The following is an 18,645-nucleotide window of genomic DNA, read 5'->3' on the forward strand; positions in this document are numbered from 1 at the left end:
TACATTCATGCCCAACCCTCTATTTTTTACTACTCCCTTAACTGCCCCCAACACTTTGCATCCTTCAGTCACTCGCTGACGTACATCTGCTTCCACTCAACCATTTGCTGCAACAACAGACCTCAAGTACTTAAACTGATCCACCTCCTCAAGTAACTCTCCATTCAACATGACATTCAACCTTGCACCACCTTCCCTTCTCGTACATCTCATAACCTTACTCTTACCCACATTAACTCTCAACTTCCTTCTCTCACACACCCTTCCAAATTCTGTCTCTAGTCGGTCAAGCTTCTCTTCTGTGTCTGCAACCAGTACAGTATCATCCGCAAACAACAGTTGATTTACCTCCCATTCATGGTTATTCTCGTCTACCAGTTTTAATCCTCGTCCAAGCACTCAAGCATTCACCTCTCTCACCACTCCATCAACATACAAGTTAAACAACCACGGCGACATCTCACATCCCTGTCTCAGCCCCACTCTCACCGGAAACCAATCACTCACTTCATTTCCTATTCTAACACATGCTTTACTACCTTTGTAGAAACTTTTCACTGCTTGCAACAACCTTCCACCAACTCCATATAACCTCATCACATTCCACATTGCTTCCCTATCAACTCTATCATACGCTTTCTCCAGATCTATAAACACAACATACACCTCCTTACCTTTTACTAAATATTTCTCGCATATCTGCCTAACTGTAAAAATCTGATTCATACAACCCCTACCTCTTCTAAAACCACCCTGTACTTCTAAGATTGCATTCTCTGTTTTATCATTAATCCTATTAATCATTACTCTACCATACACTTTTCCAACTACACTCAACAAACTAATACCTCTTGAATTACAACACTCATGCACATCTCCCTTATCCTTATATAGTGGTACATTACATGCACAAACCCAATCTACTGGTACCATTGACAACACAAAACACATATTAAACAATCTCACCAACCATTCAAGTACAGTCACACCCCCTTCCTTCAACATCTCAGCTCTCACACCATCCATACCAGATGCTTTTCCTACTCTCGTTTCATTATAGTGCTCTCCTCACTTCCTCTCTTGTAATCTCTCTCTCATTCTCATCTCCCATCACCGGCACCTCAATACCTGCAACAGCAATTATATCTGCCTCCCTATTATCCTCTACATTCGGTAAACTTTCAAAATATTCTGCCCACCTTTTCCTTGCCTCCTCTCCTTTTAACAACCTTCCATTTCCATCTTTCACTGTCTTCAATTCTTGAGCCAGCCTTCCTTACTCTCTTCACTTCTTTCCAAAACTTCTTCTTATTCTCTTCATATGACTGACCCAATCCCTGACCCCACCTCAGGTCAGCTGCCCTCTTTACTTCACGTACCTTGCGCTTTACTTCCACCTTTTTCTCTCTATATTTTTCATACTTCTCTATATTATTACTCTGCAGCCATTCTTCAAAAGCCCTCTTTTTCTCTTCCACTTTTAACTTCACTCCTTCATTCCTCCATTCACTGCCCTTCCTCATGCTGCCTCCAACAACCTTCTTGCCACACACATCACTTGGAATCCCAACAAAATTTTCTTTTACTAACTTCCACTCCTCCTCTAAATTACCAGCTTCTCTTACTCTCACTTTGTCATATGCCATTTTCAACCTTTCCTGATATTTACTTTTTACCCCTGGTTTTATTAGCTTTTCAACCCTCACTAGCTCCCTTTTACATCACCCTACTCTATTCCCCCACTCTTTTGCTACAACTAATTTTCCTTCCACCAAAAAATGATCAGACATACCGTTAGCCATACCCCTAAACACGTGCACATCTTTCAATCTTCCAAACATTCTTTTAGTTATCAACACAATCCATTAAAGCCCTTTCTACTACTCTTCCATTTGCCACTCTTACCCATGTATACTTGTTTTTATCTTACTTTTTGAAAAAGCTAGCACTTATCACCATCTCTTGTTCAACACACACATCTACCAGTCTCTCACCACTCTCATTTTCACCTGGTACGCCATATTTCCCAATGACACCTTCTACCTCTCCAGCGCCCACTCTAGCATTTAAGTCACCCATGACAACTACATAATTCCTTCTACACACCTAGTTAATTCATTCCAGAACTCATTCCGCTCTTCTTCACTTTTCTCACTACCTGGCCCATACGCACTGACAAACGCCCAACATTCCCTACCCAACCTAACCCATACCCACGTTAACCTAGATGATATTTCCTTCCATTCCACTACTTTACCTGTCATCCATTCACTCAGCAATAAAGCCACACCCTCTCTCGCTCTTCCCCTTTCAATCCCAGACACTCTACCAGACATTTCACCAAACATCACTTCACCCTTTCCTTTCATCTGTGTCTCACACAAGGCCAATACATCCATCCTTCTATTCCTAAACATACTTTCAGTCTCACATCTTTTACTCTCTATCGTACTACATCCACGCACATTCAAACACCCCAAAACTAGAGTGCGGGGAGCAGTTACTCTCCCCCCAGCTCCATCTCTTTGTTGACGTCTCACAGGATTATATACAGGAGAGGGGGTTCCCAGCCCCCTCGTCCCGTCCGTTTTAGTCGCCTCTTACGACACGCAGGGATAACGTTGGCGCTATTCTAATTGTTTTTATGCCCCTGCGGCCACATGGACCATATTAGGCTTATTTAAATATTTCTCTGGATTTATCAATATTCCTTTATAAATTATCTGGCATAAAAGGTTTTTATATGCAAAATAAGTTTTCATTTTCAAAATCTTACAATCATATTTTTGTCCGTCCTCAGATGATACATTGGGTTTAACGGCCCATCCAGATTATGAACTGGCTGTGTCCGCACTGGGTGCCCTTATCTGGTACTTGATGGACTGTCGATTAGAGGAACAGCTGTTAACGCGAAAGTTGTTTGTTCGTTATAACCCAGTGGATGTTGCAGCCTCCGAAGAAAAAGCAAACAAGGCGTCACTCCCTTCATTCATAAGTAATAGACATCACATGGTAAGTCATTAATGTTCCTGATATATTTGCATTGATTTAGACGGGTTAATTTGTTGGCCAAGGCATCAGCTACGTATTGAAATACTCCTCCTCAGGGTAATAGGATTTTTTAGTGATTGGTCGTAGTTTGGTGTTGTATCTCACTCTAGGTATTGCTTTTTCCTTTTGTCTTTCATACCAGTTAGTGTTTGTTATGGCATGAAGATATATAAGTTAAGCTTTTGAAAGGGGTGTGTTAGTCTCTGCAACTGATTTGATATATTATGAAAACCCAAATTGTCACCAATATAGGAGGAGGAAATAAAGGAGAAAGGCTGTAGAAAAGGCTGATGATGGCTGCTAGTTTTTTAAGCTAGATAAGGTTTTGTTCATGAAAGATTGAATTGATGATATTTGTGAGGTGGGGTTGTTTTCATTTTAAAATATATAAAACTTGTGAAAAGTGCTCTGAAATATGTCAGGAATGATTTAATATAGTTAAGAAAGGTAAGGATAGGTTTTGAAAAAAATATGAGGTCTTGTTATTTAAAGTAAAGAAAGTTGGAAGTGAAAAGGTGGGAATTTGTATATACCGTAGGTCGTTTATAAAGAGAATGAAAGTAGAATGGGTATTGAGGAAGAGTTACAATATGATGCTAATGTCATGGTAGGAAAATGCATTGTTGGTAATAGTTAAGGTTTTCTGCTCTAACCCATAGGCCCAGCTGCATTGCATCCTGTTGATTTTTATTTCCCTTGGCTTTGTCCCTCAAAACTGTTAAGATTATTTTGTCTGTTCTGTTCACATTTTCCTCATTTTTTTTTCTTTTTTTTTTGATGTCGGCTACCTCCCAAAATTGGGGGAAGTGCCTTGGTATATGTATGTAAGTATGTAAGAATAAATTGTTTGATATTCCTGCAAGACTCCAAAGAAAGTTGTGCAATATATTGTATCATCTTTCACATTCACAGCTCACAAACATAATATAACAATCATACTTTCTAGAGTGTCACAAGGTAGATTGTATATAATTTTAGGAAAAGGTTAGTGGATGATTCAGTACTGATTTTAGTCAGCATCCATAAACATCATTATTCCCTAAAGTGATATTTTTTGGAGTTAATATTTTTATAGGATATTCATTCAGTTATTTGTTATTTTTATTCCTCTTTTCAGGTACTTGATGGTGTAACACTTCGTAACTTAGAAATATTTGAAAATACCAGTGGTGGTGTAGACGGAACACTTTATCAGAAGCTGGATCGATGTTCAACACCCTTTGGAAAAAGGTCATTATAATTCTGTGGTTACCTTCTTTTGTTACTGGCTGATGTTAGCCTCATGTATTTCTAGTTACTGTAATTTGTTGTTAATGAACATTAATTATGTCTTCCCAGAGTGCGTAATGGTCAATTAAGAATGGTGTTTGATTTTCATGTTTCTCATATTCTTAAAGTACAGTCAGCCCTCACATACTTTTTATTGTTTCTTATTCATTCTCTTTGATCTCTTCCGCCAAACTTCTTAACGTTTTCTTGCCTGTTTTTACCCTTCCTCTATGAACAAAGATTTGTAGGCATCTTAATAAGAATATAGGAAAATGTATCTCAACTGTTTAGTTAAACCATTTTACTGTGACCTAATGGTAAAGGAAAAGAAAATAGTTAGTATTTCTAAAATTAAGTTCGCTGACCACCTAATCACCAAATGCTTACCTTTAGGTTGCTTCGGAAATGGCTGTGTGCACCTCTTTGTAACCCATCAAGTATTGAATCGCGGCTTGATGCCATTGAGGATTTGAATAATCATCCTGATGTTGTTGAAGAAGTCACACAACTGCTTAAAAGCTTACCAGACTTGGAGCGCCTTCTAGCTAAGTAAGTCCATAGCTATTAGTTTTTTTGTTGTTGTTTTTTTACTTATGTAAGTATATGAGGAAGTTTGAAGAATTAAGTTTCTTTTTTGTTATCAATTTTCACAACTTTGATGATATCTCTACATAAAATACAGCTTTAGATTAGGTAATGGAGAGTCAAACACCGAACAATTCGTAATGTTGTTCTTTAGGTATCATGAATTGATCTACAATATGGTTGATGTGATATGACTTATAATGTCCTTCAATCATAACAGTGACTGATCTTAACCCAAAAATCCACAAAGTCCTCTATTTAAGTAGACTTATTTTAACCCTCTCAGTCAATGGAAAGTTGCGTTTCTTCCTACGATACTCATTTTAGCATCATTTTAGAGCAGAATAAAGTGTAATATTTAGTGGCACGGTATTCATTCCCACACAAATGCAAACCCTCGTCTTTTAATAGGATTAGGATTTCAGCTCGGCTGGAACTCGACTGTTGAAATTCTTACGGAGCATAGATGGCCACTGGCAGGTGGCAGGGAATGACTGCTTTTGTCTTTTCATTTGAGTGGTGTGAAAATACTACATCATATTATCAGTAAATAGATTCACTGCTCGCCCTGCTGTTTCCCACGTTTTCAATGTTGTAATTTCACTAAGTGAGAGGTTTCATTTTTTGTCTCTCCGCCTCAGAGGAAATCTCTACAACCTCTTGCTGTTGCTCCTTATGCAACTCCAACAACTCCTCGGTCGTCAGCTGCTTGCTATATTCCTAAAGAATTTAATGTCGTCCTTGTCCACCAGTCACTGTCTTTCCTAAGGACACAATTTTGTCACTTGTCTCCTGCATGAGTTTGAGTCCCTCAAAATTGTATTCAGTAATACAGCCAGACCAGTTTCCTTCACACTGATTTGAGAGTTCTGTTGAAGACCCCTTCCCAAGCTATGTCAATCATTTTGAGGCAGTGACAATGTGGAAAATTTCTACCCAAAACTCTTTGAGGGTTAGGTTGGCCCCTTCAGTGACCTCGAAGCATTGCTGGAACATTGCATTAGTGTACAGCTCAAAGTTATAGATCACCAGCCACCCGTTGATATACTACCATTAGAAAGTTATTGGGCCCTTTGACTGGCCAGATAGTACTGCATTGGATCCCTCTCTGGTTACGGCTTATTTTACCTTTGCCTACTCATACACCAAATAGTCTGGCCTACTCTTTACACATTCTTCTCTATCCTCATATGCCTGACAACAATAAGATAACTGAGAAATTATTCTACACTCAATGATTGATTGAGGGTTGACTATTTCACTGTAATAGTTCAGTCCCTCAACGATGTTAACTATTGCACTGTAATTGTTTAGTGGCCACATTCCACTTGTTAAAGGTAGAAGAGAGGCTAGCTATGGTCAGCAACTCTTTCAGAAGGACACTCCAAAATTAAGCTATTGTTCTCTAGTCTTGGGTAATTTCCATAGCCACTGTAACATGGTCTTCCTATGTCTTGTATTGGGGTTTTCTTGATTGAGAGTACAATCAGGCTTGCTGTTCTGTTTCATTATTTCCTATTCTCACTGGGCTATTTTCCATCTTGGAGCCCTTGGGCTTATAGCAACCTGTTTTTCAAACTAGGGTTGTAGCTGATCTATTAATAATAATAATAAAGTTGATAATTATCTATCGATTTGAATATGGGAGTTGTATTGGATAGCAGGAACTTGTTCCTAATGAATTTGAACTTCTTCTTAAGGTTGTCTTTAATGCCTTTATGGTGGGCAGGAGCATTGTCCATGACTAGCAAGGCTTGGAGTGAGAGGCTCTTTTTCATAAGGTACTTTTTGATCTCGGGACCATAAAATGCATTGACCCATTACACAAAGAAAATGCAAGTTACTCAAAGCCTTGATGTTTGACGTCTCCATGACTTTCAGTTGCTTCTTCTGCACCTTGTACTTCTTAAAGGCTTGTGGATTTGGCTAGTGATGCACCATGAGAGGTTTGATTGTGCAATCTTCTTTTGTATTACACTGAACACCATGGTTAGGCAGTCTTTCATGAGTTTGTGACTGGGAATTTCCTTTTCATCTGCTGTAATGAAGATTCTCCTGCGTATCTTTCACAAAAAAGACCAGTCTTTGCAATTGAACGCTTGCTGTGGCATGTAACTGAGTCCATGAACCTTTTAAATTCTTCAACAAATACCTCGGCTGCCTTAACATCAAAGCTGGCGGCCTCACCGTGTCACACAACACATTCATGCCAGTTCCCTTGAAATTCTCAAACCACTTCTGGCTTGCCTTGAGTGTTTATTTTCTGCTTATGTATCTGACTCCTTTTTCAAAAGGTCTGCATATAATGCATTTGTATTGCATAAATACGTAATGTTTTTGTTAATCATGTTGTGCTATCTGCTTTTTGTTCATTCAGATAAGCAGCAACTTTTTAACATTGTCAAGAACACGGGACTGGTTTTATTTTTCAATGTCAGGCACCCAGCCCTTTCATAACATCAATTGATTTGACCCCTTCTTTTTTCTTGAGAATTTTAAAAATCTTAGATGTGCAATTGTTCATCTTTGTCAATCATGCCATATGTGTACCTTGTTCATGCTTATTGATAATTTCTTTTTTGGGGTTAATGTGCTCTGTGGTCTCCAAGTATTTTATTATGAAAGGCTAGAACAGGGAATCCAATACAACATAAATAGGAGAAATATCTCCCCTGCTGTAGGGTGTTTCAGCGTGTAAAGCACTGATGTAGTGTGTACATATAAAAGAGAGACCTTCGAGTTCATACACTCTTGAACTTGGCAAAGTACCTAAAGAACCAACACTAAGGTAGGGGACCAGTCTATTTGCCTATCAACTTCCACCCAGCCTCCATCCATATTTATGTTGTCGTAAATTCAACATCTTTGTGAAGCTACGAATCTTGGAACACGATTGAGATAAGTAACCGAAATTACGTTTTGGTTATGCTACTGTTTTTAATAGTTAACGTGAATTAGACCTAAATTTCGGTCAAATGCGCCGACAATTAAGTAAGTGTACGTTTTGATTTCTGAATCGTACGCTTTTGTTAGCCGTTACGTCCTGGCTTCTTGAAACATGGATGTGTTTTAGCAGTTTTCCCTTCCCAGTGTTAGATTTTTATATTCCTTCCTAATTGAATGCTAAATTTAGTTTCCTAATTGTTCCCCAGCCTATAGTTAGCAAGCTCTCAAACCACTGACTTTTTAGGGCAGGGTTATTAGAGAAGAGGGCTATCTTAGTATAATCTCATCCTTTACCAACCCTAGGAGGTTAACTAATACGAGAGTGAAGGGAAGGACAATTCGTCTTGTTTGCTGATAAATTCAGCCTAGTACTTCCCATATGAAATATCTTCCGATTTGAGGACTTAACAGGCTTGTATTAATGGGTTATCTTTTTCATCCTTATTGGCTTGGTAAACCTCAGGTCGAAGTGTGGTGTAATTGGAGAATGAGTATGACCCTTGCCTGTCTCACTGAAGACCAACTATCTACCATAGTGAACGGAAGGGTCTAGTCATTTTGTGAACCTATCTTTCCTTAGCTATGTGGCCATGGTAATTTGGGAAGGTAGGGGAGATATACTACCCCTCTCCCTCTCCTGAGTGAGATATGATATTTTTATGTTGACCATGCTGACATGAGTCTTTTTATAGTTTATATATGACATATCCGTTTTGACGTTTTTACTGTTTTAGAATAATTTATTGTTAACTTGTTCTCATCATTTATTTATTTCCTTATTTCCTTTCCTCACTGGGCTATTTTTCCCTATTGGAGCCCTTGGGCTTATAGCATCTTACTTTTCCAGCTAGGGTTGTAGCTTGGCTAGTAATAATAATAATAATAATAATAATAATGATAGCTGTGATTTTCAATTACCATAGAAATTTTTTGTGTACAGGTAAATGAAAACTAAATCAAATGTGTAAGGGTCGGATGTGATAACTCTGCTGACCCTGGTAAATGTTCTATTTGTTTGCAGTGTATCCATTCCTCTTGGAATCAAGATCACTTGGGGAAGGCTTGAGAGATAAGGCATCGTTTTCCTTTCAATGGGTGAAAGGTTTTTCGAAGAGGACTGGGTCCGCTGAATATTTATTGTAGTGTAAAAATCCCATATAAATGGAATAAACACTGTATGCTTGGCATAGAGGCATCGCTTGAATGTTTTCTGCACATCACGTGCTAGTGTCTTGAGTACTCGTCCACAAAACATGCCCATAAGGAATAAAATTTCTGCTTGCAGACCAATGCAATGGTCATAATCTGATATATATTTGTATTGTATTCCAATTTACTTCTATTTAAAGTTACCTATAAAATGAGGTATCACTGTTATTAGTAGCATTTTCATCTTGCTCTCTTCCTAATGGTGTGATGTTATGTATTGCAGCTTGTATGATTTTTTAAATTTAAGTATTTAACAGTTGAAATTGATTTTGCTTTGAATACTGGATACATTTGTAGCACTCAACCAGCAGTGGTAGTATTGCTCTAATTATGCTTTACCTTGGTACATTTCTCTCTTTATCAGGATTCATACGCAGGGATTGAATAGGAGTTCAAGCCATCCAGATAGTCGTGCTATTTTCTTTGAAGAAATCAAGTACAACAAGAAAAAAGTTGTAGATTTCCTTGCTGCCCTTAATGGTTTCAAAACATGTATGGAAATTCAGAAATCTTTTAAAGGTAAGTGATATGTCTTAGGTTTTTATTTTTTATTATGCTATTGTAAACTGTTTGGTAATTTCATTTCTTCATAGATGAACAATATTAGAATATAGTGTTATATTTTTGAGATTAAAGTGCTGTGTGGTCTCCAAGGAAATTCCTGTGGAATACTAGAACAAGGAATAAAGTACATCATGAATACCAAAGCAATGTTGTCTTCTGGCTCTTGGGTCAGTTTATCTATTTTTTCTTATTTCATCATTATCCTGATTGGCAATTTGATGACATCCAGAGCTTTATGGGTTGGTCTAGTTACATGGTGCTCATTAAACTCTACCTAGAATAAATCCAAGCAGTACAACATTTCATGTTTGGTACTTGGCTTTTTCTGAACCCATACCCTTGGGGAACTCAGAGAAAAAAACCATTTAGGTTAAGTTCTTCAGCGGAAGCATGATAACATATATCCAGTGTTCCCTGAGTCAGACCTGTTAGTTTTTCTTCTTTTCTTCTCTTCCATACAAATTTAATTGTTGTATGTCATTACATCGTTATGTTAGGTTTTTTCTTCATTTTATATGTTTGATGATTTCTCTACTTTTTCAACATATGTACTTAGTGTGAGTCTCCATGAAGTTTTAAAGTCATCGTCTGTTTTCAATATCCATGAAGTTTGTTGCCTTCTTATGGTCTAATTTCCTCCCCCCATGATGTACCAGTCTCTATGAGGGCCGTATTTCTTGGTGAAAAAGCTAATTATAGATCTACTTTAGTATATCCTATTATTTCGTTATCTGTTTGTATGCGTTTCTGTAGTAGATCCCAGTTATGCATCTTGAGTTTTTATTTTGATTTACCTGAAGTACTGTACAATATATTTCAGTTTACAAGTCACATTGTTTAACTACTTTATCAATTTGTCACTTCTCATTTTCATACTGTGCTACCAATTGAAGCTACTTCATGTTATGTAATTCTTGTTGCCAAATTATTGTCAGTTCATCCTGTATTCATCTTCATTGCAGAAGAAATAATTTTTAGTTATTTCTCTATTCGTCATGAGTGGTTGGCCAAGTTCAGATTAAATCACAAAGCCTCTCACTCTTGAAGACCTTACCTCACTTACTGGCCGCCATTAAGATAGATACACCTCCCTCCGAGGACAGAAAAGCATATGGTCAAAGGTAATTTTGTTACAAAACTTGACAGAAAAATGCCTTATGAGCTTGTCTTACAAACTGCTTATTTATAAGAAGCAACTCTGCCATCCTATATTATCCTTTTATCAAAGAGGAAGATGGGTCTGGTTTACCTAAACCCATTTCTGGTATGAGCTAAGAAGTATTTTCTTATATGGTCCATGTGTTGAGAACTCTTGACACATTATCTCTCATGGGAGAGACTGAGTTTTTCCCTCACCTTTGTTTTATTTGGACTTTTAATCTTCGGCGTACCCTAACATCATCTTCGTCTTATGCCCTGCTGCGTGAGAAGCGTTTTCTGTCTTGTGTTTTGCTTCTTATCAGGACTAGGTAGATTGCATCACCCATGAGGGAAAGAACCTTCCAACATTAGCAAGGTACTTTCTCCCACCAAGTGTCTTCCATGTTAAAAGGATGAGGGGTTATGGCATTGGAGTAGATATAAGATATTTTACAGTATTCTGTAGTTTTTCTGGCTACAACCCGGTCTTTCTAAGTCTTAATGAACCATCCCATCAAGTCCCTTTACCAAAGTAAAAGTGAGAGCTCTGCAAAGGCAGCAGTGATATTACCCAATCAGCTGGTATTGAGAAACACTGATTTGAAGATCTATTGTCAAAGGGCATTATGTTAGTGATTTTTGTTGGAAGGTTTCTTGTTTGTCACTAGGAAAAATACAACCAGTTGCTAAAAAGAATTATTTTTTAGGGTTATGACTATTTTATGTGTGATTTACTCTTATTGTAATTTTGTTAGTTTAAGAAAATTGGTGGTTGATATTGTTGTCAGGTACCTTACTGTATTCTGATTAGTTTGAGTACAGCATATCCATATTTAACATATAATTTCTGCTTTACAGGTGTAGCTAATTTACTACAATCAAAATTATTGCAAAAGTGTTTGAATGACACAGGAAGTGGTGGAGATTTTCCAGCTTTGAAGGAAGTTCTCAAGTTCTTTGATGTGAGTGTTTTTTTTATACTGGTTGAGAATCCTTTATCCATAGGAGTTTTGGGTTTAAGATTTTCTCAGATTATGGAATATCCCTATAATGATGGGTTCACAAATATTTATTTCATTCTTACTAATATGGTTACCTTAAAAAGTTTGAAGTAGGTTAGTAAACAAAGTAGGCTACATTTTTATTACCTCGCCAAACACTGTTGGAAGGAGGTTATGTTTTACCCCCTGTTTGTGTGTGTTTGTTTGTGAATACTTCCTGGCCACAATTTTAATCGTAGAATAATGAAACTTGCAGAGATTACTGTTATGTAGATAGCTGAAAATGATTGAATTTTGGAAGGTCAAGGTCACGGTCAAGCAAAATTTGGACATCGTTGTCACAGAGACTTCAAACTTGGTTCATATTTGAGTGTATGTAAATCCACGCCAACTACCGTTTATTTTGGCTTATAAGACGACCCTTTACCAAAAAGGGGGCCGTTTTATCTGCAGTAACAAAAATTTAACCTTTAATCTTGTGAAGTATTGGTACCGGTAACTAGATACCATAGCCTATCCTAAGCTGATAACTGTCTTGTGGTCTGTAACTATCGATGTAAATATTTGTACTTGACAATTCACTCTATAATGCTACACTAATAATTTGATAAATACACCTACCTGATAATTCCACAGTAAAAATGTATTCGTAAATTGTAATTGTGATCAGCTGAGCGGCACATTTATTATTATTTTGGAGGTAAATAATAATTTTTGAACATAGACAACCTTTCGTCGCAAATTCCGTCATCGTATGGAATCCAGTCCGAATCCAGTAAGTCGACATCTTCGTCCTCGCTATTATACAAGACATCATCCTCAGTACCATCCATAGCATTAGATAACCTGCATTTTTTAAAGGCATGTGAACATTGTTGGCAAATTAGTGGGAATCCGATTAAATAAAGCGGGATGAGTGCCTCATTTGCGGATTTGAACAGGGCTGCGGATAAATCTAACTGTTTTTGGCCTGAAATGAGCGATTTCAACAGTGGTTTTGCAGTTTTTTGTTAGGCACATTTGGCAACCCTTCATAGAACGCATTTCTTACTTATATTCAGCCGTAAGCATGACGAAAGGGTTGATATTGTTATTTTTGTTAATATTCATGTTAATACTGTACTTTATTTCATGGTTTTTTTATTTTTAAGGTCAAGGTAAGCAAAGTAACAAATACCCTCGGAGTTTTGATTTTTAATGGTCGTCTTACACCTATGATTTGAGCTAAAATCAAGAAATTTTGCCTAAAATTTGGGGTCGTCTTATGTGTAGGTCACCTATACGCCGAAATATACGGTACTACATGTTCAGGTCAAAAGTCAAGGTTGAGCCCAAGGTCAAGCAAAAGGTCAAATTCCGGTCATCAACATACGGCCCCAATTTTTTTTTTTTTTTTTTTGTAAAGTAATGTAACTTGCAGGGATTTTAAACTTAATGTAAAGAGCTGCAAATTATTAAATTTGGAAAGGTCAAAGATCAAGGTCACAGACAAGTAAAGTTTCAAAATCAGTCCAAAAGGTCTAGAAATAAGCTGGCCTGGCAGAGGTCATCTGCACTCTACTGAGTGCCTCTCTAGTTTGCAATAGATTTTTTTTAGGATACATAGTAATAATCTTCAAATGTAAACACACCAGTGACTACATAACATTTTTCCTTTGGTGTCAAAACCTAGTACATTTCCATTGCTAATGTATACAATTAATTTGTAAATAAACAGACAGAAGGAAAATGTCTAACAATGAGAAATTGGGGGGAATTGTCAAATTGCACCTCGACCTTGCAGCCAGAAATATATTTTGTATATTTTCTGAAGTGGCTGTTCGGGAAACGTTGTCTAGAAGTTGATTTTATGCATTTTGAGCTGTATGCAGTTGAATATATTTCCTTAAATATTACTTAATCCTTCTTTAGTAACAACTAATGGTATACTGTATTTAAAAAAATATTGTTGATAGTTACAGTATCTTAACATAGATTTCATGAAGTTTATTAGGTGTATTGCAGGATACATTAATATTATCTTTAATTGCTATAAATTATATATTTTTTTAAAATAATCTCTTTCTTTCCAAAGGATGATATATTTGTCACTTGTAATGAAAAGCACCCACTTCTAATTTGGGAGGTTCTCACCACATACTAAAGATCGGTGCTTGTTGAAAGAAAGTATTGTTTGTTAAGAAGAAACATTAATATTTTTCATTTGAAGCTTATTCATTTTTATTTTCCCTCGTTTAGTCTATTTTCTTAATTTTAATGTAAATAGTAATACTTTTTTTATCATATTCATTTGATAGCATGTATCACTTGAATTTTTATATTTTGTTTTATTTTTTGACAGACTGCTTTTGATCATGAAGAGGCAAAGAAAGAAGGTACAATCTTCCCTTGTCATGGGGTTGACACCGAGTATGACAATGCTTTTGAACAAATTAAAACTACTAAAAACAGACTAGCGGATTATCTGAAGGAACAGTGCAGATACTTTGGAGCAAAGGTTTGTACTACCATATTCATTTTGTTGTCCTAACTAAGTAGATGTAATTACGGATTTCTACTTTTGAGTTACGGAATTATCATTAATAGTCGGAAATGTATTAACCCATTATCAAGGGATGTGAAATAATTTCAACTGAATACATTGCCCAGGTTCAAGAAATATATAGTAAAAGTCATTTAACCAGCACCCAATACATCGGGAAGCCCACCAGCCAAGCTTGCTTTATTCCTTAAATATTTAGAATTTGTCGGCAATTGCCGTTTTAAACTCTGGTGTGTGCTCTGTCCGTCATACTGTAATTTTTATTTACCTATTTGTATTCGAATTGAGTGCCTCATTTAGAATAGTAAATTTAATGTTTCCATGTTTACGTCTTTATGTCCCTGTAGAATAATTTCCTTATGAAGAAAACAAATGCCTCCAAAGAAACCTATCTTTGACATATGGAGTTGTATTAGCTGTTGTTGGTAAGTCCCCTCCCATTCCATTCATCAGATTCTGATGAATAAGTAGTGTTTGTGGTGTGGCCCAATTTTGTGTTGAAAATGTATAAAGGAATAAAAATTAGAAAACCATAAAAAAAAAAAAAAAAATTATTGGCCAAATCCAGAACCTGTCAACATATGACCCAAGTTCGAGACCTCCAAACCTTTGCTTCATGGAGGTCAGGTGGTAATCAAGAGATGTTTTGTGTCCCATGAGGGCTCTGCTATGTTGTCTGGAGAGGACTTGACATCTCAGGTTTGAGTGTTGGTGACTTCCTTAGTACTGGGAAAGCAGAGAAAGAGGTCTGAAGAACAATCTCTGTCTGTCTTTGTGAAACAGTTAAGAACTTACACTTCAACCCTTAAGTAGGTCAAAATACCAGCTCGAACTAGAGCTTGTGAAGTCAGGGGTATTGCTCCTTCTTTAGACTTCAAAGAATCTGCAGTTGGACAGGTAGTTAAGGAGTTTAGAAGGGCCAAACAACTTTCATAGCCTTCTGTTCAAGGTACTATACCCACAAGTCTTTCAACACCTTCATTGTTGGCCCTGTGGCAGTGGTGCTAGTAATTGTGTAGCCATCACAGCTCCTATAAGAGACAGGAAGCATCTTGTCTATGGTAAGGTGTTTGATGAAAGTCTGAAAAATAGGTAGATTGACTGGCTATTCTGCTTCTTCCTCTTTTCCCCTTACTTGGGGATGAATCATTCATACTGTTACATGCTGAATCTGACTATGCCGGTAAGCTGCATTTCTGAGCACCATTTTTATTAGACTGGATCTTTAAGTAGTAGTTCTTCCCCATCCTACCTTTGTGAGGGGGATGATGGTGAAATGAATTCATTGCCTATCATGGGCTAGGTATTTCATTCCAGACTATGTCCTTCTTACGGGGCTAGGAGCTTCCTTCATCGACCAAGTACCATATACTTGAGCAAGTACTGACCAGGCTCTTATCAACTTACTTATCACTTATCTCTTTGATCCTGTGATGAGGTTGCTGGAGTCATCTCCCTTGCTCTTGTATAGGACCACGGAAAGTGGCATAATGCAGGGAATTAAATAAATTAACCAGTTTGGTCCATGGGGGAATTCTTACCCACCAATATGTTATTCTCACTATTTTAAAGGAGAAGATAATTGTATGCACATATGAACAAATAACAAATTCTAGAAGTAATTTGTATTTTTCCTAGCTATACAAATCCGAGTCCGTCAAACTTCGCAGCCCAACCACCCTTCGTTAACTACCTAGTTAATTATTGCAATGGCCATTCCAGTTCCGCTGAAGACATTTCTAATTTTAGAGGACTTAGGTTTGGATAGCCAGGAAAAATATAAATTAATACTTATAGAATTTGTATTAGATTTTCAATTTTTTTCAGACCACAACTAGACTATCCTTTATCTCTTAGTTTTATTTGGCTTTTCCCTCAGGTTGTTTATTGGGGCAACGACAAGAAACGATTCCAGCTTGAAGTTCCCGATCATGCTTGCAAAAGAGCCAGTGATGAGTATGAGCTCATCAGTCAAAAGAAAGGATTCAAGCGCTACTGGACAGAGGAGACAAAGAGTTTCCTAGCTGATATGATCTCTGGGGAGGAACACAGAGACATAGCCCTAAGGGATATTGCACGAAGAATTTTTAATCAGTTTGATCAGCAGTAAGTTTTTTTGTTACGTTTGCTGTTCTAATGTGAATGGTATCAGATTTATATTCTAAGTGCTCTTGTTCATTGCAATTATTATTTATTGGTTTATACACAAATAGAATAGCACAATATTGTCAAAAGTCACAAATGAGAATGTTTAATCATCCAGTATTATAAAGTCAATTTGGAAGTGATATACCCAGATGATATTTCAAGCCACTGAACCATATATTATACAGTATGCAGTGGTAGGAAGGAAATGAAAGTTAGTTAATTTTCAAGGAAATATGACCTGTTGATATTTTCAATTATCATGGGTCTTTAATAGCAGCAGTGAGGTAAGACCCTCTAGTTTTGAAGTTTCCATATAATATTTGTTCAGTTTATCTCGTGCTCTTATGGATTTGATATTTAAATGAAAAATATTACCTTTGTAAATGATAGAAATTGTTGCTTAAATATTTGACTGAATGAAGGGGACAATTTTGCATGCCTAATTTCTTTCCATTAGTACAATCTTTGAATTTTTCGTGAAGTCCTGTTTAACAGAAGAAATTAATCACATGATAATGGTATATGACGAAGTGAAAGTAAGAGAAACTGGTAGTTTAGAGAAGTGGAAGTTAGTATAAGAAAATTTTGTTGGGATTGTAAGTGATGTGTGTGGCAAGAAGTTAGTTTGTTGGAGGCAGCACGAGGAAGGGCAGTGAATGGTGGAATGAAGGAGTGAAGGTGAAAGGGGAAGAGAAAAAGAGGGCTTTTGAAGAATGGCTGCTGAGTAATAGTGTAGAGAAGTATGAAAATGTGGAAGTAAAGCGCAAGGTAAGTGAGGCAAAGAGGGCAGCTGACCTGAGGTGGGGTCAGGGATTGGGTCGTTCATATGAAGAGAATAAGAAGTTTTGGAAAGAAGTGAAGAGAATAAGGAAGGCTGGCTCAAGAATGAAAGAGACAGTGAAAGATGGAAATGGAAGGTTGTTAAAAGGAGAGGAGGCAAGGAAAAGGTGGGCGGAATATTTTGAAAGTTTGCTGAATGTTGAGGATAATAGGGAGGCATATATAATTGCTGTTGCATGTGTAAAGGTGCCGGTGATGGGAGATGAGAATGAGAGAGAGATTACAAGAGAGGAAGTGAGTAGAGCACTAGATGAAACGAGAGTAGGAAAAGCCTCTGGTATGGATGGTGTGAGTGCTGAGATGTTGAAGGAAGGGAGTGTGACTGTACTTGAATGGTTGGTGAGATTGTTTAATAAGGGTTTTTTGTTGTCAATGGTACCAGTAGATGAGTTTGTGCATGTACTGTACCACTATATAAGGGTAAGGAAGATGTGCATGAGTGTTGTAATTCAAGGGATATTAGTTTGTTGAGTGTAGTTGGAAAAGTGTATGGTAGAGTACTGATTAATAGGATTAAGGATAAAAAAGAGAATGCAATCTTACAAGTACAGGGTGGTTTTAGAAGAGGTAGGGGTTGTATGAATCAGATTTTTACTGTTAGGCAGATATGCGAGAAATATTTAGCAAAAGGTAAGGAGGTGTATATTGCGTTTATGGATCTGGAGAAAGTGTATGATTAGAGTTGATAGGGAAGCAATGTGGAATGTGTTGAGGTTTTATGGAGTTGGTGGAAGGTTGTTGCAAGCAGTGAAAAGTTTTTACAAAGTTAGTAAAGCATTTTTTAAGATAGGAAATGAAGTGAGCGATTGGTTTCCGGTGAGAATGGGGCTGAGACAGGAATGTGTGATGTCGCCGTGGTTGTTTAACTTGTATGTTGATGGAGTGGTGAGAGAGGTGAATGCTTGAGTGCTTGGACGAAGATTTAAACTGGTAGACGAGAATGACCATGAATGGGAGGTAAATCAGTTGTTGTTTGCGGATGATACTGTATTGGTTGCAGACGCGGAAGAGAAGCTTGGCCGATTAGTGACAGAATTTGGAAGGGTGTGTGAGAGAAGGAAGTTTAGAGTTAATGTGGGTAAGAGTAAGGTTATGAGATGTACGAGAAGGGAAGGTGGTGCGAGGTTGAATGTCATGTTGAATGGAGAGTTACTTGAGGAGGTGGATCAGTTTAAGTACTTGGGGTCTGTTGTTGCAGCAAATGGTGGAGTGGAAGCAGATGTACGTCAGAGAGTGAATGAAGGATGCAAAGTGTTTGGGGCAGTTAAGGGAGTAGTAAAAAATAGAGGGTTGGGCATGAATGTAAAGAGTGTTCTGTATGAGAAAGTGATTGTACCAACTGTGATGTAT

At 37.3% G+C, this 18,645-nt stretch overlaps 1 protein-coding gene across 2 annotated transcripts in view; it reads left to right on the forward strand.

Moving 5' to 3' along the window:
* Msh6 (DNA mismatch repair protein Msh6) overlaps positions 1-18,645 on the forward strand; it is a 72,279-nt gene that overhangs the window by 44,256 nt on the left and 9,378 nt on the right. For both annotated transcript variants that reach the window (XM_068354163.1, XM_068354173.1), the window contains exons 13-19: positions 2,801-3,012; positions 4,169-4,281; positions 4,714-4,869; positions 9,425-9,579; positions 11,623-11,726; positions 14,107-14,262; positions 16,187-16,413. In XM_068354163.1, the coding sequence (XP_068210264.1) occupies positions 2,801-3,012; positions 4,169-4,281; positions 4,714-4,869; positions 9,425-9,579; positions 11,623-11,726; positions 14,107-14,262; positions 16,187-16,413 (1,123 nt within the window). The remainder of the gene's footprint in view (positions 1-2,800; positions 3,013-4,168; positions 4,282-4,713; positions 4,870-9,424; positions 9,580-11,622; positions 11,727-14,106; positions 14,263-16,186; positions 16,414-18,645) is intronic.

This window comes from Palaemon carinicauda, chromosome 2 (assembly GCF_036898095.1).
Source record: "Palaemon carinicauda isolate YSFRI2023 chromosome 2, ASM3689809v2, whole genome shotgun sequence".
Taxonomy (NCBI): Eukaryota; Metazoa; Arthropoda; class Malacostraca; order Decapoda; family Palaemonidae; genus Palaemon; species Palaemon carinicauda.